This window comes from Magnolia sinica, chromosome 4, assembly GCF_029962835.1.
Source record: "Magnolia sinica isolate HGM2019 chromosome 4, MsV1, whole genome shotgun sequence".
NCBI classification, from domain to species: Eukaryota; Viridiplantae; Streptophyta; class Magnoliopsida; order Magnoliales; family Magnoliaceae; genus Magnolia; species Magnolia sinica.
In genome coordinates, this window is record NC_080576.1 from 9,832,858 (window position 1) to 9,850,846 (window position 17,989).

At 40.8% G+C, this 17,989-nt stretch overlaps 2 protein-coding genes across 2 annotated transcripts; both read left to right on the forward strand.

Moving 5' to 3' along the window:
* The first annotated feature begins 1,168 nt into the window (after window positions 1-1,168).
* LOC131242389 (purine permease 1-like) lies at window positions 1,169-4,806 on the forward strand. The gene is made up of 2 exons (XM_058240982.1): window positions 1,169-1,983; window positions 4,257-4,806. Exons 1-2 carry the CDS (start codon window positions 1,216-1,218, stop codon window positions 4,602-4,604), a joined length of 1,116 nt encoding a protein of 371 aa, XP_058096965.1. The 5' UTR covers window positions 1,169-1,215; the 3' UTR covers window positions 4,605-4,806.
* Window positions 4,807-12,600: 7,794 nt separating this feature from the next.
* On the forward strand, window positions 12,601-17,809 carry LOC131244354 (purine permease 1-like). Its single transcript, XM_058243976.1, has 2 exons — window positions 12,601-13,376; window positions 17,458-17,809. The coding sequence occupies exons 1-2, from the start codon at window positions 12,609-12,611 to the stop codon at window positions 17,803-17,805; spliced, it is 1,116 nt and encodes a 371-aa protein (XP_058099959.1). The 5' UTR covers window positions 12,601-12,608; the 3' UTR covers window positions 17,806-17,809.
* Window positions 17,810-17,989: the final 180 nt, after the last annotated feature.

Genomic DNA, 17,989 nt, shown 5'->3' on the forward strand with positions numbered 1-17,989 from the left:
AGTGCCACACAGCTCCATGGTGTTGGGCTAGGGATTAATTTGATTGGGCCAAGGGCTGATATCAATGACCAAATTAAATCCCACTCCATGATATGTTTAGATCACCACACAATGTGGGCCCCTTATTAGAACTATGGAATAGGAGGAACCAAATTGCATAGAGACACAGTCACCACAAATCCCACCATGATGTATGTGTTTTATACATACATTTTGCCAGGCTCATGTCAGGGCATGAACTGAAAATTGTAGCCTATGATAACACAATACAAAAATAAAGTGGGGATAATGTCGTGAACCATTGAAACCTTCTTGAGGAACATGAATTTTGGGTAAGTTTATAATTTTGTTGCCCCCCATCCAAATTTATATAACCTCGTCAATAAGTTAGATAGTAAATAAATAAACATCACTGTGGGCCTTGGGAAGGTTTCAACGGTAGATATTATTATCCCCGCCGTTTCTTATGGTGTGGTCCGGCCATTTACGCTTTGGATATACTTCAATTTTGTATTCATGCCCTCAAATAAATTGAAAAAATAGATGAACGGTGTGGACAAAACACATAAATCATGGTGGCACACACAGAATCCTGCCATCGTTGAAGATAGCAGACCACGGAGGGTCCCCACGCAATCCACTTCTGAAAATGGGAGGTGCTAAAGAAATGTGAAAAATGGAGAGCCATTTAATACTCCGTGGCATGATGCTTGATATGCATGCACTCATAAATACTCTCCAATATACATTAAGTCAAATTTAAATGACCAATTGTGTAACCAGCTGTTGTTGAGTCACGCTCCTATAACCGTATTAGTTAAGCGAATCTTATACCTATTTGTTGAAATAGGACTATTTGATAATTTCATTTTTAACCATCAAATAAATGTCCACCAATTCATGAGTAGATAATTAAATAATTTTAAGTTTTAGTTCATAATACATCTAAATTGGAACGCATAATTTAGACAGTTTGAATTGAATAATATGCCACGTATGCAGCGTCTAATTAATTTTGTAGCGCCTGTGTAGCATCCACTACGCTCTGCCAGAGTATCAAAGTTTTTGTCGAGGAAGAAAGAGCACACGTTTGTGAAACAAAATATGTAAAGAAAATACCAGTGGGCCCACATGATGACAAATGAGAAGCTATAATATCATCCATTTGGTGTTTGATCCATAGTGAAAGGACCCAAAAAGGAAGAGCTACCAACCATGTCTTCAATGGACGTTGAGACCATCGAAGGCACCGTAAATGAGAGATCGAACGGCGGTGATCAGCCCTCTCCCACAGGCAGAAGAAGCGTCAAGTGGGGCCTACTGCTGATATGCATCACGTTCGTGAGCATTGGCATGATCGGCGGCCCACTGCTGCAACGGCTATACTACCTGCATGGTGGGAACCGGAAATGGCTATCGAGCTGCCTACAGACGATCGGCTTCCCTATCATTCTCCTCCCTCTACTGGTCCTCTACTCGAAAAACCTCAGGCTGGGGAAATCCAAGCCATTCATCATCAAGCCCAAACTCTTCATGGCCAGTGCCTTCTTAGGCCTCTTCCTAGGCTTCGACAACTACATGTACTCGGTCGGTCTAGATTATATTCCCGTCTCAACATCATCTCTCCTCTTCTCAACGCAGCTCGCGTTCACAGCCATCTTCGCATTCCTCATCGTTAAGCAGAAATTCACATACTATTCTATAAACTCTGTAGTGCTGATGACTCTCGGTGCGATCGTGCTCGCTCTCCACACAAGCAGCGACCGACCTCCGGGAGTCACCAACGCCCACTACTTCCTGGGCTTTTTCTTCACCTTGGGTGGGGCCGCGCTGTTGGGATTCATCTTGCCTAGCATTGAGCTTTCGTACATGAAAGGAGGCCAGGCCGTCACATACACGGTGGTGATGCAATTTCAGGTGGTGTTTTCAGTTTCAGCAACTGTATTTTGCATCGTCGGTATGGTGATAAACAACGATTTTCAGGTAATTTCTTCTATTTTATTAAGGGGTTCTCCATATGTAAATAGCTGGAAAAGATTCATACGAATTTTCTACACCGTCCACGCATTTCAAACAGAGTTTTCTACACCGCCACGCATATGTAAATATCTGGAAAAGATTCATACGAGTTTCTACACCGTCCACGCATTTCTACACCGTCCACGCATATGTAAATAGCTGGAAAAGATTCATACGAGTTTTCTACACCGTCCACGCATTTCATACGAGTTTTCTGCACAGTCAGGTTTTTGTATAAGATGCCTGATGAACGGCTTGGATATTGCACTTATCTGCCATGCTGCCACATGTTGTGGTGCATAGATTACTAAACCTTAACTTTTAAACATTTTCCATTTTCAGTTTTAATACAACCATTGTTGATATTATATCCCCGTTTTTTTGATAAATACGCCCTTTTCTACTTTTGGTACTGAGTTGTATAAAAGTGTACTACTCTTTACGAAATCAGAAAGAAAGGGTGTCTGTTTCAAAAAGAGAGGTGTAAATATCGGTTTTCTTATAGTTTCTGCACTCTTCTTCTGTAAAAAGCATTGTTTTATCAACTCGTCATTGGTTATAATTAAACAACCAATTCCTAACTCCATTTTTATAAATAGATCTAAAATCCAACTGTTTGGATTGTAATTAATGCTCCACACAGCCAATAAATTACAACCTACCATGTGAGCATGACATCCAACCTTTCCAATAGGTTATCCACATCGCGAGAATAACTATTTAAAAATCAGCCCCATCCGGTCATCATGTGGACTACGCCATCTAAATTAATATTTAGCCATTGATAAGTAATAAAATATAAGTTTGGTCCACATGATGAGATTTACACCTCCATTTATTCATACATGCACCCATCCTTTCTCGTTTCCAACATTTGCCAAAGGAATCATGAAGGGAAAAATAGGAAAGGAAGAAAGAGGGGGCACATGTATAAAAGAGGTGGGTGTAAAAATCAGTTTCCTGGGTGTAAATGTAAATCCATGTTTACACTACTAACTACTGCTTTGTTTGGAAAATGAGAACTGATTAATCCATTGTCTGAAGAATTTTGTAGCGTTTTCTCTGGACCGTTCATTTATCATCATCTAGGCATGTACTCAACTTACGGTCTTTTAAGTGTGACTTTTGTGACACACGGCATGTTGACGTAGTGACTCTAGTTCCAATCACGTGTTGCTTGCTTAAACGTGTGAAGCGAGTGCACCTTAAGGGGGAGCGGATTGCGGCCTGCCCCAGCATGGACGGATTTATCCATGCAGGTGCTCTGTGGAGGTCATCGGTGTTTCATCCACACCGTCCATCCATTTTGACAGATTATTTTATAGTATACAATAAAAAAGGGAGGCATATCCACGCTCAAATGGACCACACCACAGGAATTTGTAGTATTAACGACGTTCACTGATGAAACCTTCCTAGGGTCATCATGATGTTTATTTTCCATCCAACCTGTTCATAAGCTTACATAGATCTTGATGAATCCAAAACGTGAATATCAGCTTGAGCCAAAACTTATGTGGTAAACAAGTTTTCAAGGGGACTCAATCCCCACCGTTTCTTGTGGTGAGGTCCATTTGAGTCTTGAATCTGACTCAGTATTAGACTTATGCCCTCAAATAATCTGCCAAAATGGATAGACGGCGCGGATAAAATACATACAGCAGGGTGACCTCACAGAGCCCCTCAATTCCGTGGAGAAAATGGCAGGACGTAATCAGTTTCCGCTTTAAAGGCAGGGGCGTCACTGGACAGGGCTCGGGCCTGATAATCAGAATTTTGATTAGTGCAAAGGCCAGCCTTCCGAAATAGTTCAAAATCCGGCCGAAACCCATGCCGGCAATCCACTGCAGTCGTGAAAACCCTCAGAGAAAACAAATAAGGAGATTTGAAATACATGGATTTCACATTTCCTTTCCACTGATTGCCTGGTGACAAAACTCGAAAAGTTACCATGATGGGACGCGGATTGCGTCCTACCCCCGCCTGGACAGTAATCCGTCCGAGCAGGGCTCTGTTGATGTTAGTGTTTTATCTAATCCGTTGATCGTGACATCCCTTGAGAATGACTTCTTTTAACCATTTCAAAGATCGAATTATACAGTTACCTTAAATAAAGGGACAGGATCAATGGTTAATTATCTCAATCTACAATCAAACGTGAAATTTCCCAGACTTCTAGCTTTCTCATCACAGCTTGTTATTTAAGTAGATAACATGGAAATATGGTGAAAATGCAGGCTATTTCAAGAGAAGGAAGGGAGTACGGACTTGGGCAGGTGAAGTATTATGTGGTGCTGGTCTCAAGTGCTATAGTATGGCAGTTCTTGTCCTTAGGAACCCTAGGCGTTGTCTACTGCAGCTCATCGCTCTTCGCTGGCATTGTAGGTGCCGTCCTACTACCGTTTACTCAGGTCGCAGCGGTTATAGCCTTCAAGGAGAAGTTTACAGGAGAGAAAGGCATGTCCTTAGCCCTATGCCTCTGGGGTTTCACCTCTTACTTTGTTGGAGAGTATAAGAGATCCAAGAAGATGGCCCCCTTTCCAATAACAGAACCCGAACCAGCCGTCAACCATGGCGACGTCTAACTTTATGTATAAAGAATAAGAAAATGAGAACCACGAGGATTTGTAGATATATTAGTTTAGCATTCTTCTGCTACGAAAATAGAACATATGTGATTTGAAGAATGAAAATGTAACACTAGGCCATTACAGCGTGGGGCCACTCGCTTTTTATGTTTGTATGTTTACATAAAGCTTATATTCATCTTTTTTCTTTTTCTTTTTTAATCTTGAAATTGAAATAGGGAATGGTTGATGAAATTGGTGGCTTGTACATTGGTGTTTGTTTACTTGTTTTAGAATATAACGCGGTAGAAGTGTGGGAATTTATTTATTTTTTTAATTTTTTCGCCAGTACTTAATTTCTTTCTCCCTGAAACTGAGGCCATTTGATCAATGGATGATCCTTAGGTATCGCTTAGTAGAGAATGTTACAGAGGTTTGCTCATGCAACGATCCATGTGAAGACTGGCACAAGCCACATTCTGGCACATGTCTGTTCAATGAGGGCACCTGTCAATTGGGGCACCATACAAGTGGGCCACACTCTAAGCAATATGCATTGCGGCCAGTAGCTTTGCACACTGCAGTTATCAGGTACTGCATTCATCATAAGGTCGGAGCTCTCTTAACTCCTCACGGAGTTTCATCGAATCCACAGAGGATAAAATAGAAATAATTTCTAAGAAATTAGAAAATAAATTGATTGATAATAAAAATGATATTACAACCATTTAAATAATTAGATCAAACCTAAGGACAGAGTTCTAGACTCAAGCACCCTAAAAATACGTGACGTACTACTACAAACTTACTATTCATAGACTGTCACCATTCCTACTAGACTTCATGGTTTTCGGCCAAAAATAGTTAATTGTCAAATTTAGACTAATCATGTTATTCTCCTAACCTTTCGATGACCTTTTCATGTTGGGTACTACAACTCAAAGGACCAAAAATTATGATCAAAATAAAATATATTATTTATAGTAAAAATGAAAATAAAAAGAACTTTTAACCATCGATCTGATGGAATCTTGCAAATCTGGCGTAGGCAACCAGGCATAGCAGGGTTGGTTGGCTAAAGAAGCTTCTCTAACTGCTGAATGGACTGTTTTTCTAACCTATGTGATTTTCATTGTGCATCCCACATATTGCACAGCTTAGATGTTCTGCACAAGTAACTCATTCACTGGAAAGGAAAGGGTATGTGGAAGTTCACATGTAATGTTGTATGAACATTGCATGTGCTCAGTTCAAGAATCGGGATCCTCTACTTGTCACAAACTGAGATTTTCTGTTTTCCTGCATTTTGATTGGTCCTTCATCAACAACAATGTCAGCATTGCTTCATTTATTGCGGTCTATGGTGTAGTCCAGTCACATTGCAATAAACAGGAATTGCTTATTTGTTACAAACATAAGATCTAGATTCTCAGTTCAAATACTTAAATAAAATCGCCATTAATCTTTCGGGATGCAGATTGTATGGTGACACCAGTGCCACATAGCTCCATGGTGTTGTGCTATGGAGGAATTTAATTGAGCCAAGTGTCACTATCACGTGACCAAATCAAATCCCACTGTGTGATGTTCGGATCACCACACAATATGGGACTTTGATTTGAACTATGGAATGGGAGGAACCAGATTACACAGAGACACTGTCACTGCGAACCCCACCGTGATGTATGTGTTTTATACATAAAGTTTACCAGCTCATATATGGGCATGAACTGAAAATTGTAGCGTATGATAGGTTAGGTGGAACACAATACGAAAATAAAGTGGGGATAATGCCCAGCACCATTGAAACCTTCTCCATAAACATGGATTTTGGATCAAGTTTATACTTTTGTTTTCCCTCCATCCAATTTTACATGACCTCATCAATAAGTTAGATAGCAAATAAACATCATTGTGGGCCTTGGGAAAGTTTCAATGGTAGATATAATTATCCCACTGTTTTCTATGGTGTGCTCCATTTTAGCTTTGGATATGCTTCTATGGCAGACGATGCAGACCAGGGAGGGTCCCATACAATCCACTTCTAAAAATGGGAGGTGTTAAAGAAGAATTTAGATCCTCTGCTTGCCATAAACAGGTTTTTCCTGTTTTCCTATATTGTGATTGGTCCACATCATAATGGACGTTGTCAACATTGCTGCATTAAATGTAATATGTGATGATGTGGCCCAATCACAATGCACCAAGCATGTTTTTTTTTTTATTTTTTTTCTTCTGTTGGTTGCAATCATACGATCCATATTCATTAAAGAAATGTAAAAAACGAAGAGTGAATTAATACTCCGTGGTATGATGCTTGATAGGCATGCACTCATAAATTCTCTCCAATATACATTAAGTCAAATTAAACTGACCAGTTGTGTAACTAGTAGTTGTTGAGTTAACGATCCTATAATTGTATTAGTTAAATGAATCTTAGAAATTCATGGATACCTATTTGTTGAAATAAGACTATTTAATAATTTTCATTTTTAACCATTCAATAAATGTCCACCAATCCATCAGTCAGATAATCAAATAATCTTAATTTTTAGTTCATAATACATCTAAATTGGAACCCATAATTTAGACAATTTGAATTGAATAGTACGCTGTTGCGGAGTATGCCAACAATGCAATTAGCTGAGATTCAATCTCCGGTCTCACCCACAAACGATAAATATGAAGAAATATAAACTAGAAAAAGAATCAAAGTATTCTAAACAAACTACAAGACAAAATATACGTGGAAAAACTCCTACAAGGGTAAAAAACCACAGATGCAAACTTCCACTACGAAGAAAAATGAAGATTACAAAGCAATATATTAACTTCTCCTTTTGAAGTATAGAGAAAACCCTTTACCCACACCCTGGAATAACTCTCATACTAATGCCTAGAAAGGCCCTAAGAACTCCTATTTATAGTTTAGGCAACTTCCCTTTCACACCTCTGCGAAAATCGACTCAAAAATTCGCAGTCCATGCAAGATCCGGAAACAAATCTGCGTAACCTCAACTGCTCGAGCAGGCTGCTCGACCGGTTGAGTGGACCCTCGACTGGTCGAGTAGGGGCCTCGACCGGTCGAACAACTCGGACTAAAAAATAGTTTTGCTCGTTGGACTTTGAGTCGAGCCAGTCCACGACTGGTCAAATAGGGCACTTGACTGGTCGAGCGGCCGTCCAGATGTGGCTCCACACCTCAACAATCTCTCACTTGGAGACACATCACCATAAACCTTTGTCTTCTTCATTCGGAGTGCACCACCTCTCCGTCTTCAAGCCTAAAGACCAATCAAAGCTGAACAGAGCTTCAGCTTCTCCCGTGTGACCGCCTTGGTCAGCATATTCGCAGGATTCTCACTTGTATGAATCTTCTTCAGAGCAATCGATCCATCTTCTAGTAACGAACATATGAAGTGATATCTAATGGTAATATGCCTGGTCCTTAAATAAAAGGCTGACTTCTTAGTCAAGTATATTGTACTCTGACTATCACTATATAGCTTGCAATCTGCTTGCTTCTTACCTAACTCTTATATGAAACCTTGCATCCACATCATCTCCTTACACGCTTCTGTAGCCACAACATATTCTGCTTCCGTCGTACTGATAGATACTATCTTCTATAACTGGGAGACTCAACCGACTGCAGCACTACCCAGAATAAAGACATAACCTGTAGTGCTTCTTCTGCTATCGATATCTCCTGCCAAATCTGAATTTACGTAGCCTTGTAGTTTAATTTTCGATCCACCATAGCACAACCCTATATCCACAGTACCTACTAGGTATCTGAAGATCTACAGCTTCCCAATGTTCCTTCCTGGTGTTGTTCATGAACCTACTAACAACTCCTACTGCTTGAGCAATGTCTGGCCTCGTGCTCACCATAACATACATGAGACTCCCAATAGCTGACGCGTATGGGACTTTAGCCATATAGTCCCGTTCTTCCCGTGTCTTTGCACCTTACTCCTTAAAAAGCTTGAAGTGGTTGGCTAATGGAGTGCTAACCAGCTTAACATCTCCCATATTGAATCGATCAAGTACCTTGGCTATATACTCTGCCTGTGACAAAACCAGTTTCTTATTTTCTCTGCCATGCTTTATCCTCATGCTTAGGATTTGTTTTGCAGCTCCTAAATCCTTTATGAAAAATTCTCTAGACAGTTGTTTTTTAAGATCCGAGATATCCTTCATACTTGAATCGGCCACAAGCATATTATCAACGTACAAAATAAGGATGATGTACGACGTATCAAACTTCTTCAAATAGCAACAGTAGTATGCATGACATCTCCTAAAACCGTTTCCCGACATGAAATTGTCGAACTTCTTATACCACTGCCTCGAAGCTTGCTTTAGGTCATATAGACTCTTCTCCAGTCTACATACCTTGTTTTCCTTTCCTGGTGCCACGTATCCTGTCGGCTGATGCATATATATATCTTCTGTAAGGTCCCCATGAAAAAAGACTGTCTTAACATCTAGTTGCTCTAGATGTAAGTCCTCTGTAGCCACTATACTCAAGACCATGCGAATCGTAGACATTTTCATCGTAAGTGAAAATATTTCAGTGAAATTGATACATGTCTTTTGTTGAAACCCTTTCACAACCAGTCTAGCCTTATACCGTTTCGAACCATCGTGCTCCTCCAGTCTGTAAACCCACTTGTTATGAAGAGCTTTCTTACCCTTAGGTAGAATGACTAGCTCCCATGTACAATTAGACTCAAGAGAATCCATCTCATCATTAATGGCCTGCTCCCACTTAACCTGTGTATCTGACTGTAACACCTATTCAAAACACTCTGGTTCACCATTATCTGTCAATAGTAAATAATGTAAGGAGGGTGAGTTTCGGATCGTGGGTCTCCTCTCCCGAGTAAACCTCCTCATAACCGGTGTCTGTGGCTCTACCTCATAATGCTCCTATGCATGATCATCCTGTGGCACTGTAACACCCGTGTCCGGTAACTCTTCCAACTCTACGAATTCTTTCTCCTCGGCCTTATTTTCCTACACACTATTTTTATGCATCACTTTTTTATTGAAGACTACATCTTTGCTTCTGATGATTTTCCTATTTTCTGTATACCAAAACCTGTAGCCAAAATCATGCTGCTCGTAGCCTATAAATGTGCACCTCCTGGACTTTGCATACAGTTTGTTTCTGTGCTTTGCATCAATGTGAACATATGAAGTGCAACCGAACACTCTGAGATGTGCAAGGTTCACTTCTTTCCCAGTCCACGTTTCTTCTGGTAGCCCACCATCCAATGGTGCTGAGGGACTTTTATTGATGAGATATGCGGCAGTATTCACAGCACTTACCCAAAAGGTCTTAGGCAACCCTACATGTAATCTCATGCTCCTAGCGCGCTCAAGGATGGTCCTGTTAATGCGCTCAGCAACACCATTCTGCTGCGATGTCCCTGGAATCATTTTCTGATGTTTGATTCCATTTGCTGCACAATACTCCTCAAATCTCTTATTACAGTGCTCTACCCTATTATCAGATCTGAGACATTTTACTGTTTTACCAGTCTTATTTTTTACCATTACTTTCTATTTCTTAAATACATCAAATACATTAGATTTATGCTTTAAGAAATAAACCCACAGTTTTCTACTAGTATCATCAATAAAAGAAACAAAATAACATGAGTTACCAAGAGATAATACCTATGTCGATCCCCACACATCAGTGTGTACAAGTTCCAACAGATACGTCTTTGGAGCACGTCCTATCTTCTTGAAACTTACCCTCTTCTGCTTGCCATACACGCAGTCTTCGTAGAATTCCAAGTCAATAGACTTCAGCCCTGGTAACTTCCCTTTTGACAATAGCACTTTCATCCCTTTCTCACTCATATGTCTCAACCTCTGATGCCATAACTGTCCATTCACTCTAGTTGATGCGACTGCGAGTTAACTATACGATCCTAAAGTCACGTATAAGGTACCTTCTTTTTTGCCTCGAGATATCACCAAGGCACCTTTGTGATCTTCCAAGAATCACTGGTGAATGTCGTAACATAACCGGTATCAGCCAGCTATCCCACTGAGATCAAGTTTCGTCTTAAACTCGGTATATGTCTGACATCCTTCAATTTCAAAGTCGTTCCATCTTTCTGATTTACATGAACGCCTCCCTTTCCAACAATACTGTATGGCTCATCATCACCCAGGCAGACTCGTTCAAAGTCACCTGACACATAGTCACGCAGAACTTCCTTACATGAAATAGTATGAAATGAAGCACCCAAATCTATAACCCAGGACTCATTCCTAGCATCAAGAGACAAGATCAACACCTCTGTGTCACTCTCTTCAGATAGATTCACTGAATCCTTCCCCCCTTGAGAGCTTCCTTCTTGTTTCTTAAGCGCGCTACAATCACGTTTCATGCGCTCCTTCTTCCCGCAATGCCTACACTCGTTTTTGTCTTTCAGTCCCTTAAACTTCTTCCTCGACTTAGAACGTCCGTGTTTATTGCCTCCTTTATTCGGCGATCTTCCTCTTCCTTCAACGTTTAGAGCATTCCCTGAAACTCCTGATGCCTTTCTTATAGATTCTTTGCTGAGAATTAGATTGGCTACATCATCAAATTTCAGCTTTGTCAACCCTGAAGAATTGCTCACAGCAATCACTAAACCATCTCAACTGTCTAGCAAACTGGATAAGATCAATAACGCCCTGATCTCATCCTTAAAAACAATGCCAACGAATTCCAACTGGCTCGTGACTGTATTGAACTCATTTAAATGTTTGATCACGCTCCCACCATCCGACATCTTTATGTTGAATAGCTGTTTCATGAGATGAACTTTATTGGACGCTGAGGGTTTTTCATACATCGTAGCTAGGGCTTCCATTAATTCTTTTGTGGTTTTCATCTTGGATATATTGAAGGCGACGCTCTTAGACAAAGAGAGTCGGATCATTCCTAAAGCCTTCCGATCTAATAAAAACCATTCATCATCTGTCATATTTTTTAGTTTCTTCTCTTTTCCTCCTAGAGGAATATAGAAGTCCTTCTGATACAGATAATCCTTCATCTGCATCTTCTAGAAGGAAAAGTTTGAACCATCAAACTTCTTAATTCTAGTCTTCCTTTCTTTTGTCATCGCTTTCAATAGAACTAAACCAATAGCTTTAATACCAGTTGTTGCGCAGTACGTCAACAACACAGTGAGCAGAGATCCAATCTCCAGTCTCACTCACAAATAATAAACAGGAAGAAATATAAACTAGAAAAAGAATCAAAGCATTCCAAATAAACCATAAGACAAGATATGCATGGAAAAACCCCAGTAAGGGTAAAAAACCACGGAAGCAAACTTCCACTACGAAGAAAAACGAAGATTATAAGACAATATACTAACATCGCCCTTGGAAGTATAGAGAAAACTCTTTGCCCACACCTTGGAATAACTCTCATAATGCCTAGAAAAGCCCTAAGAACCCCTATTTATATTTTAGGCAACTCCTCTTTCGCACATCTGTGAAAACCGACTCAAAAATCCGCAATCCGTGTAAGATCCGGAAACGAATTTGTGTAACCTCGACTAGTCGAGCAGACTACTCGACCGGTCAAGCGGATCCTCGACTAGTGGAGCAGAGGCCTCGACCGGTCGAACACCTCGGACCAAAAAATAGTTTTGCTTGATAGACTTTGAGTCGAGCCAGTCCACGACTAGTCGAGTGGGCCACTCGACTGATCAAGTAAGGCACTCGACTAATCGAGCGGCCGTCCAGATGCGGCTCCACACCTCAACGTATGCATACGTACGTATGCAGCATCTAATTAATTTTGTAGCACCTGTGTATTGTCGACCACGCTTTGCCAGAGTATCAATTTTTTTTATCACGGAAGAAAGAAGCCCACGTTTTTAAACAAAAACACGTAAAGAAAATGCCAGTGGGCCCAACATGATGACATATGAGATGCTATAATAAAATCCATTTAGTGTTTGATCCATTGGGAAAAGGACCCAAAAGGAAGAGCTACCAATCATGTCTTCAATGAACGTTGAGACCATCGAAGGCACCGTAAATGAGAGATCGAGCGGCGGTGATCAGCCTTCTCCCACGGGCAGAAGGGGCGTCAAGTGGGGCCTACTGCTGATATGCATCACGTTCATGGGCATTGGCATGATCGGCGGCCCAGTGCTGCAACGGCTATATTTCCTGCATGGTGGGAACCGGAAATGGCTATCGAGCTGCCTGCAGACGATCGGCTTCCCTATCATGTTCCTCCCTCTACTGGTCCTCTACTGGAAAAACCTCAGGCTGGGGAAATCCAAGCCATTCATCATCAAGCCCAAGCTCTTCATGGCTGGTGCCTTCTTAGGCCTCTTCCTAGGCTTCGACAACTACATGTACTCGGTCGGTCTAGATTATATTCCCGTCTCAACATCATCTCTCCTCTTCTCAACGCAGCTCGCGTTCACAGCCATCTTCGCATTCCTCATCGTTAAGCAGAAATTCACATACTATTCTATAAACTCTGTAGCGCTGATGACTCTCAGTGCGATCGTGCTCGCTCTCCACACGAGCAGCGACCGACCTCCGGGAGTCACCAACGCCCACTACTTCCTGGGCTTTTTCTTCACATTGGGCGGGGCGGCGCTGTTGGGACTCATCTTGCCTAGCATTGAGTTTTGTTACGTGAAAGCGGGCCAGGAAGTCACATACACGGTGGTGATGCAATTTCAGGTGGTGTTTTCAGTTTCAGCAACTGTATTTTGCATCGTCGGTATGGTGATAAACAACGATTTTCAGGTAATTTCTTCTATTTTATTGAAGGGTTCTCCATATGTAAATAGTTGGAAAAGATTCACACGAGTTTTCTACCCCGTCCACGCATTTCAAACAGAGTGTCAGTGGCCCACTTATTCAGTCGGCCAGTTAGGTTTTTGTATAAGATGCCTGATGAACGGCTTGGATATTGCAATTATCTGCCATGCTGCCACATGTAGTGCTGGATAGATTACTAAACCTCAACTTTTAAACATTTTCCATTTTCTGTTTTAATACAACCATTGTTGATATTATATCCCTTTTTTTTTTTTTTTTTTTTTTAATACGCCCTTTTCTACTTTTGGTAGTGAGTTGTATAAAAGTGTACTACTGTTTACAAAATCAGAAAGAAAGGGTGTCCGTTTCAAAAATAGAGGTGTAAATATCAGTTTTGTTTTTTTTTTTAAATATAGTTTCTGCTCTCTTCTTCTAAGAAAAAAAAAAAAACATTGTTTTATTAACTTGTCACTGTCTATAATTAAACAACCAATTCCTAACTCCATTTTTATAAAGAGGTCTAAAATCCAACTGTTTGGATTGTAATTAATGCTCCACACAGCCAATAAATTACGACCTACATGTGAGCATGACATCCAACCCTTCCAATAGGTTATCCCCATTACGAGAATAACACTCTTTAAAAATCATCTCCATCTGGTCATCAAGTGGACTACGCCATGGAAAATAATATTTAACCATTGATAAATAATAAAATATAAGTTTGGTCCACCTGATGAGATTTGCACCCCCCATGTTTTCATACATGCACCCATCCTTTATCATTTTCTACATTTGCCAAGGAATCATGAAGGGAAAAATAGGAAAGGAAGAAAGAGGGCACATGTATAAAAGAGGTGGGTGTAAAAATCAGTTTCCTTGGTGTAAATGTAAATCCATGCTTACACGACTAGCTGCTGCTTTGTTTGGAAAGTGAGAACTGATTAATCCATTGAATGAAGAATTTTGTAGCGTTCTCTCTGGACCCTTCATTTATCATCATCTTAGCATGTACTCAACTTACAGCCTTTTAAGTGTGACTTTTGTGACACATGGCATGTAGATGTAGCGGCTTCAGTTCCAAACGAGTGTTACTTGCTTAAACGTGTGAGGCGAGTGCACCTTAAGGGGGCGCTGATTGTGTCCTGCCCAGCATGGACGGATTTGATCCAGGCAGGTGCTCTGTGGGGCCCATCGTGATGTATGTGTTTCATCCACACCATCTATCCATTTTGAAAGATTATTTTATAGCATGAAACCAAAAAGTTGGCATATCCAAGGCTCAAATGGATGACACCACAGGAAGCTACCGTATAACGACATTTACTGTTGAAACCTTCGTAGGGCTATCTTGATGCTTATTTTCCATCCAACCTGTTCATAGGCTTATATATATAGACCTGGATGAATACAAAACGTGAATACCAGCTTGATCCAAAACTTATGTGGTAATCAAGTTTTCAAGGGAACTCAATACCCACTGTTTCTTGTGGTGAGGTCCATTTGAGTCTTGAATCTAAATCAATATTATCCTCATCCCTAAAATAATATGTCAAAATGGATGGACAGCGTGGATAAAATACATACAGTTGGGTGAACCCCGCAGAGCCCCTCAATTCCGAAGAGAATGGCATAACATAATTAGTTTCCACTTTAAAAGAAAGGGCGTCATTGGACTGGGCTCGGGCTTGAAAATCAGAATTTTGAATAGTGTCAGGCTGACGGCCAGCCTAAAATAGTTCAAAATGTGACGCCCCGTCATTGTGGTCACATGTGGGCAGACACACGTGGGCAGGCGCGCATGTGGGCGGACCCCTAAAAGGTGGTTGGCAAGCTACTTTGTGGCTGGAAGGCTTCTGTGCTGGCAGGCTACCATGCACATAGTGAAGGTGAAACTTTATCTCACATCGGAAGCGTTGTCCTAAGTTGTAGTAGCTATAAGTTGGGATTCCTTCCTTAAGGATACAACGCGTTTTTGGGGCAACCACGAGAATAAAGCCATGAGCCCTATGGGCAAAGTGGACAATATTGTGTCCTTGGGTCGGGCCTTGCAAGTGGTATCAGAGCCGAGGATGGCTCTACCCTCAGTGGGGGATATTGTGACGCCCTGTCACTGTAGTCACATGTGAGCAGGCGCGCATGTGGGCGAACCCCTAAAAGGTGGTTGGTAGGCTACTATGCACACAGTGAAGGTGAAACTTTGTTTCCACATTAGAAGCGTTGTCCTATGTTATGGTGGCTGTAAGTCAGAATTCCTTCCTTAAGGATACAACGCGTTTTGGGAGTAATTCCAAGAACAAATCCATGAGCTCTGTGGGCAAAGTGGACAATATTGTGTCCTTGGGTTGAACCATACACAAAATCCCTGACGAGACCCATTCACGGCCTTATTTAAGAGACAGTCGGCGATTCACTACAGTCGTGGAAATCCTCCCAGCAAACAAATAAGGAAATTTGAAATACATGGATTTCACAATTCCTTTTTCACTAATTGCCTGGTGACAAAACTCAAAAAGTTACCATGATGTATGTGTTTCATTTGTGTTGTTTATTTGTGTTTTCAGCTCATTTCGGGACATGTGACCAAAAATATCTTGAGTTGAAAATTAAAACAGATCCAAAACTCAAGTAGACCATACCATAGTACAAGATAAGGATTGAATACCTATCATTAGAATCTTCTTCCAGGAGATGGAAATTTTGGATAAGTTTGATATTTGTGTTTTCCCTTTATAAAGGTCTGTCGAGCCCTGTGAACAAGTTAGATGACAAATAAATATCATAGTAGGATAGAGGTAGGTTTCAGGGCTTCATTGTCTCCACTATTTTTTATTTTTTTTATTTTTTATTTTTTAATTTTTTTATGGTGTGGTCCACTTAATCTTTAAATCTAATTCATTTTTTATTCATGTCATAAAATAAGCTATCAAAACGGATGCACGGCAGGAATCAAATAAATACATCTTGGTAGTCCGTAAAGTTTGGTCACAAGGGACATGCCGTAAAAGGAGATCTCCTTTTATCCTTGAATTTTTTTTTTTTCTTTTATACTTTTCCCTTTTTAGTCTCGTGGGGTTACGATATGTGAGTTGGCTTATTGAAGAACGTTCCATTTCTCTCCAAATAAACATGTCTTGTTTAGCTGCCACTCAAGCGGGCCTCTTATGTCATGAGGAATTTTGGAACGGCCGTTGCATAAAATCTGTGGTGATCGGATCCGCTGCATCAGTAGGCCGCCATGTGGATATGTCATGTGCCAAAAATGAAGGATAGTGGCTATCCGCAGTTATCTGACAAGTCACCAGTCAAGGGGATAGTTATATCAATGGTCCACGTTTCACCCTTAAAATTCAGAGCAATTGGATGGTCAGATGTGTTTGATCGTTGAGGGTTTTGGCCTATAGCCCATCCACATGGTGGTCCATCAGATCAACAGTACTGATGACCATATGCCTGCAGCTTGCACCCTGATGACAATGCGGTGTCCTGTTCTCACGTCTGATGGCACACGTATCATAATTCAAGCCATTGACATGAATCCCAACTGTCAATCTTGGGTTCCAGCGTATGGGCAAAAATCAAACGTACCACATTGGCCATAATCATCTGATTTCAACAATTTCGTCTGAACCATCTTACCATTTTCTTTTTGAACCATCCATTTCATGACCGACAATTGAACAGTTGGAGTCATCTGATCGATCATCATGATTCGGCTCCGTCCACACGGGCCTCCACTATTTCGCTTGTTTGGATTGATGCAAAGAAGCGGGGCACATACAATGTTCAAATCACCACCATTTAACACCTTGATCAAACTATTAAGATATTGTGCTGTATATCTATCATATATTTAGATAATCGACCGTTGATAGTGACATCCTTTGAGAATGACTTCTTTTAACCATTTCAAAGATCGAATTATACAGTTACTTTAAATAAAGGGACAGGATCAATGGTTAATTATCTCAATCTACAATCAAACTTGAAATTTCCAGAGTTCTATAGCTTTCTCGTTATGGCTTGTTAATTAACTAGATAACATGGAAACATGGTGAAAATGCAGGCTATTTCAAGAGAGGGAAGGGAGTATGGACTTGGGGAGGAGAAGTATTATGTGGTGCTGGTCTCAAGTGCTATAGTATGGCAGTTCTTGTCCATAGGAACTCTAGGCGTTGTCTATTGCAGCTCATCGCTCTTCGCTGGCATTGTAAGTGCTGTCCTACTACCGTTTACTCAGGTAGCGGCCGTTATAGCCTTCAAGGAGAAATTTACAGGAGAGAAAGGCATGTCCTTAGCCCTATGCCCCTGGGGTTTCACCTCTTACTTTGTTGGAGAGTATAAGAGATCTAAGAAGATGGGCCCCTTTCCTATAACGGAACCCGAACAAGTCGTCAACCATGGGAACGTCTGAGTTTATGTATATAGAATAACAAAATGAAAACGACGATGATTTGTAGATAAATTAGTTTAGCATTCTTCTGCTACGAAAATAGAACATAAGTAATTTGAAGAATGAAAATGGCCATTACAGCGTGGGCCAGTCGCTTTTGATGTTTGTATGATTACATAAAGCTTATATTCATCTTTTTTCTTTT